General features: G+C 50.8%; 1 protein-coding gene across 1 annotated transcript; it reads right to left on the bottom strand.

Moving 5' to 3' along the window:
• Positions 1-978: 978 nt before the first annotated feature.
• On the bottom strand, positions 979-16,125 carry FCRL1 (Fc receptor like 1). Its single transcript, XM_047703959.1, has 13 exons — positions 15,854-16,125; positions 12,194-12,220; positions 11,002-11,115; positions 9,853-10,122; positions 9,298-9,384; positions 8,506-8,793; positions 8,065-8,343; positions 7,616-7,732; positions 6,609-6,636; positions 5,557-5,639; positions 5,281-5,349; positions 4,701-4,732; positions 979-3,784 (listed from the first exon to the last, which is right to left on the bottom strand). The coding sequence occupies exons 1-13, from the start codon at positions 15,882-15,884 to the stop codon at positions 3,713-3,715; spliced, it is 1,497 nt and encodes a 498-aa protein (XP_047559915.1). The 5' UTR covers positions 15,885-16,125; the 3' UTR covers positions 979-3,712.
• Positions 16,126-16,373: the final 248 nt, after the last annotated feature.

Here is a 16,373-nt window from a genome sequence, read left to right as displayed (position 1 = left end):
GTTTTTGCACCACACCCAGTGCTCCATGCAATCCGTGCCCTCCCTAATACCCACCACCTGCTTCCCCCAACCTCCCACCCCCGCCCTTCAAAACGCTCAGATTGTTTTTCAGAGTCCATAGTCTCTCATGGTTCACCTCCCCTTCCAATTTCCCTCAACTCCCTTCTCCTCTCCATCTTCCCTTGTCCTCCATGCTATTTGTTATGCTCCACAAATAAGTGAAACCATATGATAATTGACTCTCTCTGCTTGACTTATTTCACTCAGCATAATCTCTTCCAGTCCCGTCCATGTTGCTACAAAAGTTGGGTATTCATCCTTTCTGATGGAGGCATAATACTCCATAGTGTATATGGACCACATCTTCCTTATCCATTCGTCCGTTGAAGGGCATCTTGGTTCTTTCCACAGTTTGGCGACCGTGGCGATTGTTGCTATAAACATTGGGGCACAGAAGACTTTCTTTTTAAGAAAAGAGTGGCGTCTTAGGGAAAAACATTCACCCACCAGCACAGAGAGGACAAGTAACCTTGTCTTTCTATGAACTCTGGGGGAGATAGAGAGTTTCTCCTGAGATATCAGAACCCCAGGACTGTCCCGCTCCCATGGGTGGGCCCCGGGAAGCCCCAGATAAGGAATTGTTGTAAAAAGTGGTCCAGGGCCAGTGACATCCCCAGGACTTAGAAGCAGCACATACAGAGTGGCTTTTGAAGGACACAGAAGCATAGGTCATGAAACTCACCATGGACAGGACTTGTCTCCATCAACAGTCACAAACCCCAGCAAATCGTGATGAACAAGATTCAAAATATGTAAGAAATGCAGGCTTAAACACCTAAAACTTCTAGCAGAAGAACTACCTAAGAAATACAATAAATTAAATGTATTTGAACTATTTTAAAGTTGTTAAAATAATAAAATGAAGTGTTACACCCATCACTGTAAAGTGCTATAAAAAACAAAAAGGGAAATTTGAAATGGAATCCTAATAATTTTTTGAGCATTTAATGTGTGCCACGTACACCTTGAAGCATTTTGCTTTTTTCAGGTGTTCTAAGCCTTTTTAAAAATTTTATTTACATTCAATTAATTAGCATATAGTGTATCATTAGTTTCAGAGATAGAGTTCAGTGATGCATCAGCTGATCTTGAAGCACTTTAAACAAATGATTTTATCTGATGAACAAGACCGCATGATATATTAGATACAATTGTTATCCCAGTTTTAAGCATGAAGAAATACACAGAAATTAACCAATTCAAACAAAACTGCAGATTTAGTAAATGGCAGAACACGTGTGTAAATCCAGAAAAAAGTTCAAGCTTCTGGTCCCCTGGGGCTCCCACTTCATTCCTGGAGTCCTGCCTGAGATCCAAACACTTCACAGTGGCAGATAAAACATAACATTTAAAAATCTACATTTGTCCTAAGAAAGAAAAAGGTAAACATTTCCATGGGCCAGAAACAGAAATGTAAGGGAGAAAGGCAGCTGAGGAGGCAAGAGCCAGTGAGGGTTGCAGAGGAAGAGCATCTCAGGACAAGGGAGAGTGGGTGAAGAGCTCCCGAAGCGGGATGGCCCCGGGGCATGCAGGAAGAACACTGGGAGGATGTGGTTGGAGCCAATCCAGCGATGGGAAAAGTCGTCCTGCACAGGTGTTCAAATGGTGTTAGTGTCAAGCAGAAGTATGAAACAGGAAGTTTTTATCTGAATGAGACAAGGTAGCACGGAATTACAAGAAGAAAGAACAGACTACTTGATTAACAGCAGTCGATAATTTATATCGGTCTGAAAAAAATACTTCAATCTCTATCTCACATAAATTTTTTTATTCCAAAAAGTAAAGTCATAATATAAATATAAAATTCCAAAACAGGAGAAGTCAGATTCTTATCTCACATCAAACGTACATATGATATCCTGTGTGAATATACACCCAGATCGTGAAAGCATCGTAAGAACGTGCGAGAACATTTTTAGAACATAATCACATGGAGGGAATGGGACGGAAGTTTCTGGAATGAGGAAGAAATTTTATAACCCAACAAGAGTTTGGGTTACTTGGGTGTGTGTATGTGTCGGTCTGGTGGGACTGAACACCTAAATTATGCACACCTCACTGGGTGTAAGTTATAAGTAGTTCCTCCAAAAGCTGTAAGAAGGAGGTGAATGAACACTGAGAAAATGCACAAAGGGCCAGCACAGGAAACGGGGAAGAACTACAAATGAACAGTCAATTTAAGGGAAAAATGCTCAGTTGCACGAGTCATTGTAACATTTTTAATTGAAATAACAATGACACTTTTTTCTCACAGACGGTGCTCTCATGTGTCGTTGGTAATGTGTTCCCTGGTGCAGGAGAGCTGTTCAAGAGTATTCAGCACAAACACAGAGTGTGTGTGACCTAAAATGCCCGAGTCCCTGCTTTACAAATTATTCCTTCAGATGGATTAGTGGGAACACAGAAATACGTTTGTATGAGGACGTTTGTTTTAGTATTTTTTTAATAATAGAAAATTTTTGGAATCCACCTAACGTGCATCAGTGATTGAAAAGGATTCTGAGGGCTTACTTATGGTTTTTACTTCAGCTTTATTCAAAATAAAAGACTCCTTAATAATGGTAAAAAAAGAAAAGATTAAAATATATTATGATAGTATTTGATTAACAATGCTAAGTTTTTTGTTAATACTTTATTTATTTGACCGAGAGAGACATAGCAAGAGAGGGAACACAAGCAAGGGGAGTGGGAGACGGAGAGTCAGGCTTCCCGCTGAGCAGGGAGACCCAGGCAGGGCTTGATCCCAGGCCCCTGGGATTACAACCCAAGCTGAAGGCAGATGCTTAACAACTGAGCCACCCAGGCGCCCCATCAATGCTCAGTTATTAAACACAGGGGTACCACTTGTGGTGTTAGATATAGGGAAGTCTCCAACATTTTATATTATATACTTCTAAATTGTTTTAATTTGTAAGAGTTGGTGTATAACTGTTTTAAAATGAAAACATGGACTCCAAATTGTATTGTCACATTTTTTTTGAAGTTCGTGAATAAAAGAGGAAAAATTATATTCATAATCTTCTAGAGGTGCAGCAAATACAGAACTTTGGGTGTGGTGACACAAAGATTGTATGTCATGATAAATATGAGGGCATCTAGATGAATCTGTGCATACAAAACATGTCACTGAAATTGAATGTACCCATAGTCACTGTGGATAATGATATCGTGACTCCAAGTGCCCCGAGTCACATATTTCATGCAGAAACAGGAAGAGTCATGTATGTGTCAGGGTTATTCTGGAGTTCAACACAGAGGGCATCTGCACTTGGACAAGAGGATGGGCACTCACCTCTGCACAGCTGCCTGCAGAATCGTTAACCTCATGTCCACGCACTCCGAGTGAGCTTCACTGTCCCTCCACCCCAAGGTCACCCACCCTGTTTCCTCTTATAGAATGAAGTTAGAGCACAATTTGACCTGTGCCTAAAAGAACCAGTGGGAGTGAGGCCCCCCCCCGCGTTCATGTTGGGTCTTTTGGATGGTTTCTTCAGGGCTTTTAGCCTGACGCAGGAATAGACTCTGGAGGGTGAGGGGAAGCACCTAGATGAGAAGTCCTAGAAAGCTGACTACTCCAGGATCTCTGAAGAACATATCAGTTCTGAGGCTTGGGGTCATGGATGCTTTCCAAAGAGCAGAATCTTCCAGGACTTTACATGGCGTCTTCATAGTCCACATCTGCAGGGCTTGCCTTCTTCAGCTTAAAATAGATGGCTGAGGCATCCTAAAAGCAAAGGCACATGGATAGGACCAGAGCAGGGAAGACACGCGGTTCTCTTCCCCAACCACCCTGGATGTGTCCTATCACGGCACGCCACACGGCCCAGAAAGTAGAGCCTCTTGGAAGACTGACCATAGGTGAGCATTTTCAAAGGACTGTGTCCCACGAGTGGGCTGCAGAGGTGTTTCTGATGAGCCATAAGTTCACCCAAACGTGCAAACTCCCATTCTAATGTGCCACCATTAGGCATTTCCACAGGCTATCATTTTTTCTTAAGGATGTCTTAAGGATGTTTTCTTAAGGAGTTTTGTACTCATAAACTACATTAAACTAAACACAAATTCTGTCCTGAGACCTCTGGCTACTCCCCACTTCCATACTAGACAAATGTACAAAGCACCTACTATCCTTGCACCCATGTAGAGCTGGAATTCCTGTAATTTTCTGAAAGTATCTTTGTATTACCAGTGATCTCCTGGATTGTTCAAGGTTTACAAATTACTGAGTTGACACAAATCACTATTAGTTTAGCTTTGTTCAATATTAATTTAGTTTTCCACAGATTGTGTGATTAACCTCACAGCACAAAGTGGTGTGTGTGTGGTTCAACAATATTTCAGGATAAAGATTTTAAAGGTATAGAATTTTTAGACTTGCCGTGTGCTACACTGTACCTACAGATCATCCATGTGTCGTTGCTAAAGGAAACATCTGTGCAAGGCTCCCACATTCCCTTGCATGGTGAGGCTTTATTGTTATGACCAAATGTTTTTCCTGCTGTGTGGGGACATAAGGGAAGAGATAGACCCTGAGAACCTTGTGTTTTTCCGAAGTGGCCATAGTTGTAAGAGTTTGAGAATGAGCCACTAGAAGAAAGAAAGAAGAGCAGGAAAGAAAGTCTGTAAGTCTTCTAACTCACCTGGTCTGCGGTATGTGTCCTTTGGGGGTCTACTGTGGAACAAAAGATGTGTGCTGTAAGATTTCACTTCTATTTGAAGTCCTTCCCTAAAGTCATGCTAATAAGGGCTTCTTCTCCTCCTATCTACTTCCCATGTATTGATTTCTGTCAGCAATTTCACTCTTGCTTTTTTATCTCTTACAAACATGATTTCCTTGCTGTACGGAGGACAATGGGCAGCCTAGAGGTGGACATGTAAGAAGTCCCTCCGGGCATTTACACTTTTCACATTTCTGGACCCTTGAGGTATGGATGGGACAACAGCAGCAAGTGGGGCCACACAAGGAGGGCAGGCAGACACCACCACCCCAATCTTCCTCTGACCAGGCTGTGCTGAGCTAGCACCAGAACTGGACTCTCCTGGGGGTGGCTCCCAGACCCAAGGCCAGTGCTCAGGAAGGTAGAGCAAAGCCCACAGCCAACTCCAAGGCAGAGCTGCAGTGCTGAAGAACACTTCCATATGCCATTTGCAGGCACTGATTCTCCACTTGGTTCCAGAAAAGACAAAAGTCAGAGACACATTCACTCCCTCATGTCTCACCTGCTGCTTGCCGCTCTTGCTGCCTGTGGTACACCAAAGAGTAGACCTCGTCCCCGCTTACGACATTCACTGAAGAGAAGAAAGGAGGCATAGTGACACAGTCCTTTCTTCCTACCACTTACCTCATTCCATGCCTACCATCTGTCACCATGAAGACAGATGTGCCGTCTGTTGTTGGGGGTGGCTGGGGCACAGCAGGCACTGGTGGGCTAGCAGACTCCACCCCTTCCCTGGCCCCCTCTAGCTGCTTGGGCCAGAACCTTTGGGAAACCTCACCATTCTCGTATACAAACTGTTCCTGCAGTGGGGCAGCTGAGTTGATGTAGTTGGACACCTGTGGCACGGGGCTGGGAGGGCTCCTGCAGACACAGAAACACAAGATAACTCTGTGGGAAAACATCCCAGATACCCCAGACATTACTGTCCAGGTTTGTGAGCGAGACATTGAAGGAGAGAAGCCTGTTAGCAAGGGTCCTGAGCAGAATACTGACTTCTGGGAAGATCCACAGTGAGCTCCGCTGTGTGTTACAAACTCTGTACCTGGGCTGAGCAAGGCACGGCAGAGCAGCCATGGAGTGCACAGCCCGAGGTGAGCGCAGTTCCTTACGTGATGGGTCAGTGTGGTGTCGCCCACACCTAGAACAGGGCCCCTCCCATCACAAGTGCTCGGTGAATACTAAGTGAGAATATTGATTCCCCCCCAATGGAGAACAGGTTTTTAGGCAGAACAAGCAGCTTGAGGAAGGGAGAGAAAAAAGTGAACTTGCATGTACAGGGCTCTGTACCCCTGGAAGACCGCTACTCTGATTTGGGAAAATAATCTGATTTTTGTTGGCATAAACAACAACATGGTACAAAAATATGTCAACTAAACTTTGATGTTTTAAAAATATTTTCCTCCTCTAAACTAAAGAACTTTGCCAGCAAGTTTTCGGGATGGTTATCACTCTCTGGCCTGAATGATGGAAATGTGCTTGTATCTTCATGCCTTTGAGATACTTTCAGGATCTCAGGATCCTGTTTTCCTGCCTCGTCAGAATGACTCACAGATGCTCAGGTATTGGTTAATTGATTGGATAAATCAATTCACTGGTGAATGTGTGAAATGGGTTAGTTTATGAGGGAGGTGAATCAGGAAGAATGACGGAAAAAGGATTTGAATCAATTAGTCCGTGTACAAATGAGGAGGAGCAGCAAACAGACCCTGTTAGCAGTGGGAGAACTCCAGATAATAAAATACACAACAAGCACATGAGAGAGGACAACTTGGAGTGGGGAAGGTGGGCTTTCCTGCATCATCAACACACGCAGAAGGAGCAGAGCCTCACCTGCCCTGGTCTGCAGCTGCTGGTCTTCCTATAAGTCAAGAAGATGAGCAAACACGTCAAAAGGGAATCAGATGGCCCTTCTGCGGGGGCTGCTCCCCAGGCCTGTCACCGCTTGCCGGAGGGCGTCGTCTGCTCGGATCCTTCACTCGCAGGTGAAGACACTCAATGAAGAGCAGTCGGTGAGCTTCCAGACAGTTCATCCCACGACAAGGACCTGAGCCTGAGCCTCTGAACCCGAACACCTATTGTCTTTTTTGCTTTGGGTTTTGACAACACACCACCTACTCTTGTCATGACAAGAGCCCTCAGAAGCACCACAGGCACAGCCACAGCCACGTTACAGGTGAGGTGAGGGGCCCCAAGCGGCAGGACAAGTTTAGAATTTCAGTGAGAATCTCACATGGTCTCCATCTTGCTCAGGGGAGAACAGGAGTCCAGGATTAAACACCTGAATAATATGTAATTACCAGCTGCGAGCCGGGGCAAAGCTGAACAACTTAGGGGTCTGAGGAGAGAATAAAAGGAGAGAATTGTAGGTCGTGCGGCTGGCTGAAGCCTCTGGGGGAAAAAGACAGTCAGGCTGAGAAGTAGGAGAGATCCCGCCATGAGCAGACGAGCGGGTGCATAGGTGAGCGTTCCAGAACACAGGAAGAGCTCGTGACGGTGCTCTGGGGGGATGAGAACGGAGGCACTGAGTTTAACCGGGGGGTGGTCGGCAGAGCTGGAGTTGCTAACTGTGTTTCTCTTCTAGTAGCTGACCTGTTGTTTTTAATAGAGTCAGAGTTTTGGGTGAAAATTAGATCCCGGAAGCACCGGACATCAGTTGAGCCCCGACGGATCACACACGGGGGTCGGGGGACTCGACCACAGACACAGGTACTGCTCCCAGGCTGGGGGCTGGCAGGACGTATCCCTCCCCCACAGCATTCCTGTCTGTCCCCAGTCCCTCCTATTTCTGTGAAAACAAAGTTCACAATAACAAAATACCAGAATCTATAAATACTAACCCATTCTTCTCTTGAGCCAACAGCAGAGCGATAAGGCCATAACGGTGGGACCAAGGGTGCCAAGCAGCCCCTCCAGGACTCCTGAGGCGAGAAGTTCCTTTTTGTCCTCCACAGGCACTGAGGGGAGAGGTCTGCCCGTGAGCCAGCCTGCAGCAGGGCTGGCCTTTGGAGAGCAGACGTCTCGGGTGAGGGCTGAAGCCAAGGTCTGCTCTTCCTGGGCGAGGGGCTGGGGTAGCAGGACTGACTTATGTGATTTGCAGCTCATCACCCTCATGGCAGGAGGGAGGCACAGCCTTCACGTCCTCTGTGCCCCTCAGACACACCTCCTGGGGCAGCACCACCCTCAGACGCTCCGTCGTAGGTAACGCAGCACCAGAAATGCTGTGTAAAACTCTCTGGGATACCAGAGAGGGACATTGGCCAAGACAGTTCAATGGCCTGAGCCGTACCTGTGACACTGAGGGTCACCGCCTCACTGCGCTGGGCCCCCAGGCCATTGTCGGCCTCACAGGAGTAGTTTCCAGAACGTTCTGCGGTCAGAGAGAGGTTGAAGGAGGCTCCTCCTCCAGAGGGGGCCGAGATGCTCCCCAGGATGACGTCCTCGTGGTAAAACCGGTACAGGATCGGGGGAGAGCCGCTCTGGGCCTCACAGCAAAGCTCCACCACGTCCCCAGGAAAGGCCTGGGCCCCGGGCACCCTGAGGGTGAAGACGGGATGGGACACTGGACCTGAGGGAGACAGGGGGCTATTGGAGAGGGTCTCCACACCGTGACAGACTCGTAATCCCTGCCCACAGAGGTTCAGGCCCGTTGGTCGTCCGCACGGTGCCCCGGGGGAACGTGGAGCCCAGCGAGTGGGGGTGCTGGCGGGCCAGAGGCTCCGGAACTTACTTCTGACAGTGACGCTCACCAGCTCGCTGATGCTGGGGCCGTAGCCGTTGTCGGCCGTGCAGTAGTATTTCTCTGCGTCACTGTCGGTCACTGCCGGGATCTCGAACGTGGCAGTGAGTGGACGCTGGGTCTTTGTTTTCAGGGTCAAACCCAGGGCCCCTTTGTACCAGGAGAAGGTGATGTTTCCTGTGCCCTGGGTGGCCAAGCAGATGAGAACCAGCTTCTTTCCCTTCTGCACTTGTCCCCCTGGAGGCCGTGTCTCCAAGCTCACGTTCCAGACGGGGACTCCTACACAAACACAAGGAGACACCAGGGATGTGACAGTCCCGAAAGCACAGGCCTTGGGTCAAGTCAATAACTGATGTTGTTCCGTGGTGGTGGGTGGTATTCTGGGGTTGGGGGTTGCTGCTGGCTGGGGGCGGCCTCGGTCAGGTGGACAGTGTGGGGGTGAGAAGGCCATACTGTTACATGGTGGCTGCAGCTCCCTCCCTTCCCGGGGCAGTGGGGCTCTCAGGGCCCGGGCCTCTCCAGCCCATGCTCTGCAGGGCACGGGACGACGGCGGCCACAGGACAGATGGCCGATCGAGCTGTCTGGCCTCAAATGCTGGCCCCACGTCTTACTGTGGGTGCTTGATCCAACCACTTCACTTCTCAGACTCAGTCTCCCGTCTGTACAATGCAGGGGGGGATACTAGCTATCTCCTACAGTTGGGACGGTCCCATGACCTAGCACACGTGGGGCCTGGAGCCGGGCCGGCTGCCCGGTGGTTCTTTGCTCCTGTCCAGCCTCACCAGTGTTGAGTTTTGAGCAAGGGTGGGGAAGCCAACCTTCTGGAGGTATTCCACATCCTCTTCCCAGCACCGTGGAGGCATCGTTGTCTGAGAATGGGGGAGGACGTTAGCATGCCCCCCGGAACACGGAATGACACGGGTCAGTCACAGAATGCCCCCTTCTCCTCCTTTCTTTCAAAACCAAGCCCCAGCTTCGCCTCCCATAGCCTCGGGCCCAAAGCGGGCCCTTACCATGCGGGTCTGAGTTCTCCCTTCTCTGTAGCTCCCGTGACTCCCCACCACGGCCACACGTGTCCCCCCTGGGGAGGATGCTGCCAGGGGTCGGGATTTTGCAGTGATTTGCTCCCACTCTCCAGCACAGGGAGGGTGCCATGAGGGGCTCCTAAGTACTCTCCTGGGCACTTGAGCGGGATTAGGGAGAATAGGAGCAGATCCCTTAAGGACTCTGAGAAGGAGAGAAGCTCCAGCATGTCTCCACCAGCTCCTTCTCCCCAGGGGAGAGCAGCCTCAGGCCCCCGGCCCTGTGTAAGTTTCCCGTGCAGGCCCCGGGCTCACCTTGCACCTGTATCTGGATCCTGGGGCTCCAAGTGACTCTGATCATCGAGGTCTTTGCTCCACACCAGTAGGAGCCCGAGTCTTCCCTCCACACGGTCGGGAGCTGGAGCTCTGGGGAGCGGCTGCAGCCCTGCCCCAGGGCCTGACTATCTCTGAAGAAGCAGAACTGGACTGGGACATCCAGCTTCTGAGAAGTGGCCTGCATCTCACAGGTCAGGGTCATTGAGTCCCCCTCCTTGGGCCGAGAGGGCCTGGCTGTCAGAAGCAGTGCTAGAGAGAGGGACGAAAGACAAATCCCAGGGCCATGGGTTTCAGAGTTCCTGTCAGAGGCACACTGAGCTCTCCGTGTTTGGAACAAGGCGAGTTGGGTGCAGAGACCGCCCCCCACTCCAGCATGACCCTGGGCCATGTCTCCGCCCCCCACAAGGCAACCTCTACCTCCCGCTTGGCTCCCACTCTTTGACATTTCCGTCCACAAACTAAAAACACCTTTTCTGGACACAGGGCAGGGCGCCAACCACTGTTACCGGAGATGGTGAAGCCTGACGTTTCAGGAAAAGTGAGTGTGTTTCATTCATTCTTGTCATAAACCATGTCGGTTATCTTCTGCTCACTCCCCCTGGCATCCCAGAGCCACACACTGTCTTTCAAGGACAGAATGTGACATGGGACGTTCGGCCAGTGGGGGAAAGATTAGTGGAACTTAATGCCTTCTTTACTGAACCTCTCCTGCCTGTTACTGCTGATCCCAATGGAAGAACAGGCGAATGCTTGCCTGGAAATGCCACCCGCACACGCGCAGCTCCCCTGCTCTGCGACTCTGTGCAAACCTCGTGCGAACCACGGCCATCAGGGGCAGTTTCATTCCATACCCTGAGCCCCAGGGATGTCTCCCTTTTCGGCGATAGGGGCTCTTCTATGGATGCACTACAGATGGGCAAAGCTGGGTCCCGCCTCCCCTCCTCTCCGTCTGCCTGGCGGCAGCGCCCAACAAGACATGGGATCCCAGAGGACACCAACTCTCGAAATATTTGTTTACCCAGCGTCAGAGGCTCTGCTCAGATAAAAATGCCGAGTGTTCTGGATCCTGAGAGGGGGCTGCTGCTGCCACACCTGTCAGCCTCAAGCTGTGTTACTAGGATGATTTACCCTGGGACTTTGTAAACTCTAGTCCAGTGTTAGTACCAGAAGGTTCGCTCCGGGGCCTGGAATTCCTGGCAGGGGTGGTATTCTCTCCTGGGAATCCTGCAATCCCCCAGAGGACTTAGGACAGAGAAAGGAATAAAAAAGGCATCCAGGAACCCATTCCCCACTCTTCTGAATGGGGCTGATGGCATGGAGGGGACGCCAGACAGGGGAGTTTGCAAGGCCTGGAGCTTGGTCTTGTAGCTCCCAGCTGGTTTCAAAGAATTCTCAGACTCCCAGGCAAACCTGGCAAGTTCCTGGTAGTGGAAGCTTTGTTTCTTCTGGATGTGGATTTGGATCTGCGCTTGGGTTCAGACTGGGCACTCAAGGGGTAGAAGCAGGATCAGGCACAGAGTATGTTGGCATTAACCCACAGCCTGAGTTCTACTTGGACGAACTTTGGGAGAGCATCCCAGAGGCCTGGGCTGGTCCCCAGTATTTGGGCAGAGCTGTGCTCCCCAGCTGTGTGCATGGCCTGTCTTCTTGGGGGGGCAGGCAGGAAGCTTCTTCGAGCCCCGCGGGTAGCCGTTCTGATGTATCCTGGGTTGAAATGCTCCTCAGCGGAAGATTCCTTCTGGGAGAAAGCTTCCTCCACTCTTTGTCTGGTAGAAGCAAGACCTCGAATGAGCGTCAGAGTGCTGGGTTTGTGCCAACCAGAGTGAGAGAGAAGTCGCATGGGTAATGGCTGTGGCTACAGAGCAGGGCTGGAAATGGGAGGGGGACAGAGAGCTACTTGGCTTTCCTGTGGTCCGGGGACCGACTGTCACATTCTCTATGGATGTGTGATGGCAGCGTCTCCTCCATCGCTCCTGGGGGAGCACCTCATGGGGAAGACACGAGGGCCTTGCCACCCCCGAGTCTGGGAGGACGACGAGTCTTCTAACGTCTGTCTTCCACACTCTGTGACTTCCAGTTAAACAGCATCTCCCTTCCCGAGCTGCGACTTCTCACAGAAAGGGCTATGGTTTCAAGAAGACCTGCTCCCCTAGCTGAGCGGCCACGTGTCAGGTGCAGAAACTGACCTGAACACAAGCAGCCTGGTCCCCTGGGAGCCGCTGCCATGGTAGGCCTCAGCGGTTGTCACCGGATGGCAGACAGCACCCATGGGCCCGCTGCACGGATTGGGCCGCGAAGAGGAAAAGGAGGTCCGACTCACCTTCACTGGCTGGTTCGCAGGGGGCAGCTAGGAGAGAATTCAGGAGAGGTCAGTGCAGGTGCGAATTCCAAACAGGCAGCCCCTGCAACCTGACTGACCATCCCCAGTGCGGTTCTCCACGTGCCCTCCTGCAGCCGCCCCTCCCTCCCTCCTCCCTTTCCCCTTCTTCTCTCCCTCCCACTCCCTCCTCCTCCACGTCCTCCCTCTCCCCTCTCTCCTGCCCTCTATTCTCCTCCCTTCATCCTTCTTTACCTCTTTTCCCTCTCCTACATTCCCCAACACCACACAATTCCTTTTGTGATCAGGAACTCCTTCCTGATCACTGCTCCTATCCATGGTTAGGGTGGTGCCTTCGTTCTGTGGCCCCTTCAAGCCCTGGACTCTCATCCCTCCTCTCAAATGTCCAGGTGGCCCCAGCCCGGGCTGGCCCACCACAGTCACAGCAGCCAGGCTCCTGCTCTTGATGTCCTTTATTCACCAACGTCCCGGTGGAGGAGGTCCACAGAAAGAATTTGGATTTCTCCCAAGATTCTCCCACACCTCAAGGGTCTGACTGTGGTATGGCAGCATAATGCTCAAGAACAGAACATTCTGGGGAGATGCAGGCTCTGCAGCCAGAAGACAGAGCCCTGAAGCCTGCCTCTTCCCCTTACAAGCTGTGCTACCCCAGGGACAACGCTTCACCTCTCTGTGCTCCGCTTTCCTTTTCTGTGAAATGCAGGTAATCATAGACCTCCCTCAGTTTCTGCAGGGATTAAATAAGTTCACACCCATAAAATGCTTAGAAGGGTGCTTGGGGTTTATTTACCATCCAGTAAACATTACTCATTATTAGTACCTATTTGAGCCCGTGTTTAGTCTGACTTGTGTAGCCTGCCGTTGGAGCTGGAAAGCTGGTGTGACTAATGTGTGCCTCAGGTAGGAGAATGGAATCGATGGGGCTAGCGTGAAAAATCACATTTTTTTATCCGTCCATTCTACAAATGGTTTCAAGCTCTTACGGCGGCGTGCCCGGGCCCGTACATGGACTGGCGTTGCAGGAGCGAGAGCAAGCAGCAGGCTCTGCTGTCCAGGAATTTCGGGAGAGACAGACAATCGAAAAATCACCAAAGAGCCTGACCTGAGAGAGTGATAAGTGTTACCGGAGGGATGAGGCCGAGACACAAGTCCGAGGGTCTTAGGACAGTCTGGACTCTTTGGACAGCTGTCAACTGAGTAGAAAACAGAATGAAAGTGGACAGCTGCCTTCGGGGTGTTTGGGGATGAGACCCCCAACACAGAACTAGCCAATGCAAAGGACGTGAGAAGGAATGAGCTTGTGGTGGGGTGGGGAAGAGAAGGTGGCACCCTTGGAGCTGACAGAGGGGCAGTGGTGGGCACTGGTGTGGTAGAAATGGTCAGTCAGTCACGGAGGGCTCCCTGGACTTGGCACCAGGTCTGGATTTCATTCCAGGTATGATGGGGAGCTGTGGACAGTTCTGACTCCACTTACGTTTGTAAAATCACTCTTATCCTGGGAGAAGGGCAGACCACCATCATGCAGGAGAAGCAGAGAGGACACTAGTGGCAGTTTAGTCTGGAAGATTTAGTCTGGAAGAGCTCGGGCTAGGCAGGGCCACTGTGAAGGGCCAGAGTCCAGTATAATTTTGAAAGTAGAATCAAGACTTCCTTACGGATTGGAGGTTAAGTGTAGAGGAGAGAGAGGAATGAGTGTAAGTCCTAGATTCTTGGTCGCAGCCGCTGGAAGAGTGGAGGTGACATTCGTGAGCATGGCACGGTCACCCGGAGAAGCTGGGTAAGTTGGGGGAACTCATGGGAGATCAGGACATGTGTTTGGCCGCATGGAGTGTAACAGCTGAGTGTCTGCGGAACGCATGCACGGCACTCAGAGGAGAGACCAGAGCTGGGGACATAAGCTTGAGTTGAAGGTCAAAGCAGCTCAGGAAGTGTCTGAACCGGGCAGGGACGTGCACATGGATGGAGTGTGAGGTCTGGCACCAGCCTTGGACAACTCCAACCTCTGGTGGTCAGGAAGCAACAGGTGTTGAGTTAGAAAGAAACCCAGTAGCCTGTAGTGTTCCAGAAGCTGAGGGAAGAAGTGCTTCCAGAAGACGGAGTGAAGGACCACTTGGGAGAGTCCAAGTTAAAGGAAGCTGAAAACAGAGCCTTGGTTAGGATGACAGGGAAGGGGTTGGTGGTCCCAGCAGGGGCAGGGGTGGGGACGAAAGGTGGACAGCCATGGCCAAGGGTGAGAAGGACCTGTTAGCACTGAGAACCAACCAACGGTTGCCAGGGGTTGAAAGGATGGAGGCCAGGAGGGAGTGTTTGAGGAGATGGAAATGTTCTGCATCGTGATGGTGTGGGAGCTCACATGACTGCAAATCCTTCTGGAAAATCAGAGCTGCCGTATCTTAAAAGTGAAAGTTAATGTGATGGAAGTTAAAAATGAGGTTTTTTTTTTTTTTTTTTTAGTTTTTTTTATTTTTTCAGCATAACAGTATTCATTATAAAAATGAGTTTAAAACAGGAAGGGCGGGAGGCGATAAGGCAAGCCCAGCAGCTCTCTGGAAATTTTGTGAAAGGGAGCAGAACATGGTCATGGCACATTTCCATCGTCTTAGGGGAAAAGACACAGTGGCTTGATTGTGTATTTGCCGGACTAACCCAGGATGAAGAAATGTGGTGATGGCACAGGGAAGGTTCTGAGAAAGCGAGAGCATTAGGGAACCCAGTGCATACGGGAGGAGTCCCGTCCTGCATGGGAGGAGGGACGGTGCTGTCCTGACTGGGGACAAATGGTGGGGGTTGGCAGGTTCACAAATACGGCCGCAGAAAGGTGAGGACATTGTCTTCTGACGGCTTTCACTTCCTCAGTGACATGCAGCAGGATTACAAACCGAGAGTAAGAAGGAGTTTGAGGAGACAGAGAAGGTGGGAGATAGTGGTCTGAGGGCCCGAGTGGGAGGCACCGAGTGGGAAGGTGTGGGAGGGTCTCCGGCCCTACAGGGGCCACCATAGATGTGTGCCCTGCATTTAAAGGATGTGAGTCAACAGGATGGTGCCTTTTGTGTGAAGTCACATGTAGCTGCTTGGGCACTGGTGTGAAGCACACGGAGAAGCTGACGGAGGGTGTAGACAGGGGAGTGCTGGGCCAGCCCCAGCATCTGAGCTGAGAGGTGGGGGGCACGGAGGACAGGAACAGGCCGTGGAAAACTCCAATCCTTGGGGTTGAGAAGGAAAGTTGCAAATGCCCTGTGGTCATAGGGTGGGGTAGGGGTGGGGTGCCAGAAACAGGGATTTGAAAGCAAGCGTTGTTGGTGATGATCCATTCTAGGTAGGGATGAGGGTCCAAGGACAGAAGACAAAGGAAAGGATGATGACCATGAGGACAAGGAACAAAGAGCCCAGTTTGTTGTGTGAACCACCCCTGCAGCTACCCACAACATTGAGAACAGAGACAGAGTTCACATCGGAAGGAAGAACAGACACTCAACACTTCCTATGAGATAAAAAGTGAATTGATAGTTTTCTTCAAATGCCTGGCTTTCTAGTCTTTCCCACCTGCTGCCTGACTCCGAGCCACAGGTTGGAGGCTGAGGTCCTGGCCTCTGTGGGTGCAGCCGGAGACCTTGGGAGGTCCGGCCTGGACGTCCTACTCACCGCACATCAGCAGCACAAGTCCCAGCAGCATGAGGACCGGGTTGGGGACTGTCCCTGGAGATGCTTTTTCCGTGAAGGAGGAATCCAGTTTGACAGAGGGTTGAGGAAGTCGGGATGAGTGCTCCTGGACTGCAGTCCTGCCGAGGGCGGTGGGTGCTTTCCCCGTGGGGAGGTCCGTCCCCCCCACCGCGCCCCCTCCGCACGTGCTCCGGCTTCTCCACAGCTGCACGCTGTCTCTCTGGGCACGAATGGCCAAGCCGGGGCTTGATGGCTCTCACCGGGGTTACGGGCAGGACCTATGGGCTCAGGGTCAAGCTGTTTGTAAGGTACTTTCACGGCGTAGCAGTCAGTGAAGCAGAAACAGATGAAAAACAGAATCACAGGAAATTATGGCCTGGGGGGATGTTTGTAAGTGAAATACAGGATATAAGCTTATGCAAATTAGCTTCTGGGCGTTGGGGACAGTTTGCCATGATCACCTGGCATGTGTGATGGCGGTCCTCCCCTCCCCCACATCAGG

The sequence above is a fragment of the Lutra lutra genome, chromosome 15 (genome assembly GCF_902655055.1).
Source record: "Lutra lutra chromosome 15, mLutLut1.2, whole genome shotgun sequence".
Taxonomy (NCBI): domain Eukaryota; kingdom Metazoa; phylum Chordata; class Mammalia; order Carnivora; family Mustelidae; genus Lutra; species Lutra lutra.
Note: the sequence above shows the minus strand (reverse complement) of the source record. Positions and strands in the feature narration are given on the sequence as shown.

Excerpts from the sequence above, each read along its gene's own strand:
- FCRL1 (XM_047703959.1), bottom strand. The coding sequence starts at position 15,884 with ATGCTGCTGGGACTTGTGCTGCTGATGTGCG. Across the intron at positions 8,344-8,505 it reads GGTGAGCGTCACTGTCAGAA|GTCCAGTGTCCCATCCCGTC; the intron begins GTAAGTTCCGGA and ends TGTCTCCCTCAG. Across the intron at positions 5,350-5,556 it reads ACAGTTTGTATACGAGAATG|TGAATGTCGTAAGCGGGGAC; the intron begins GTGAGGTTTCCC and ends TCTTCTCTTCAG.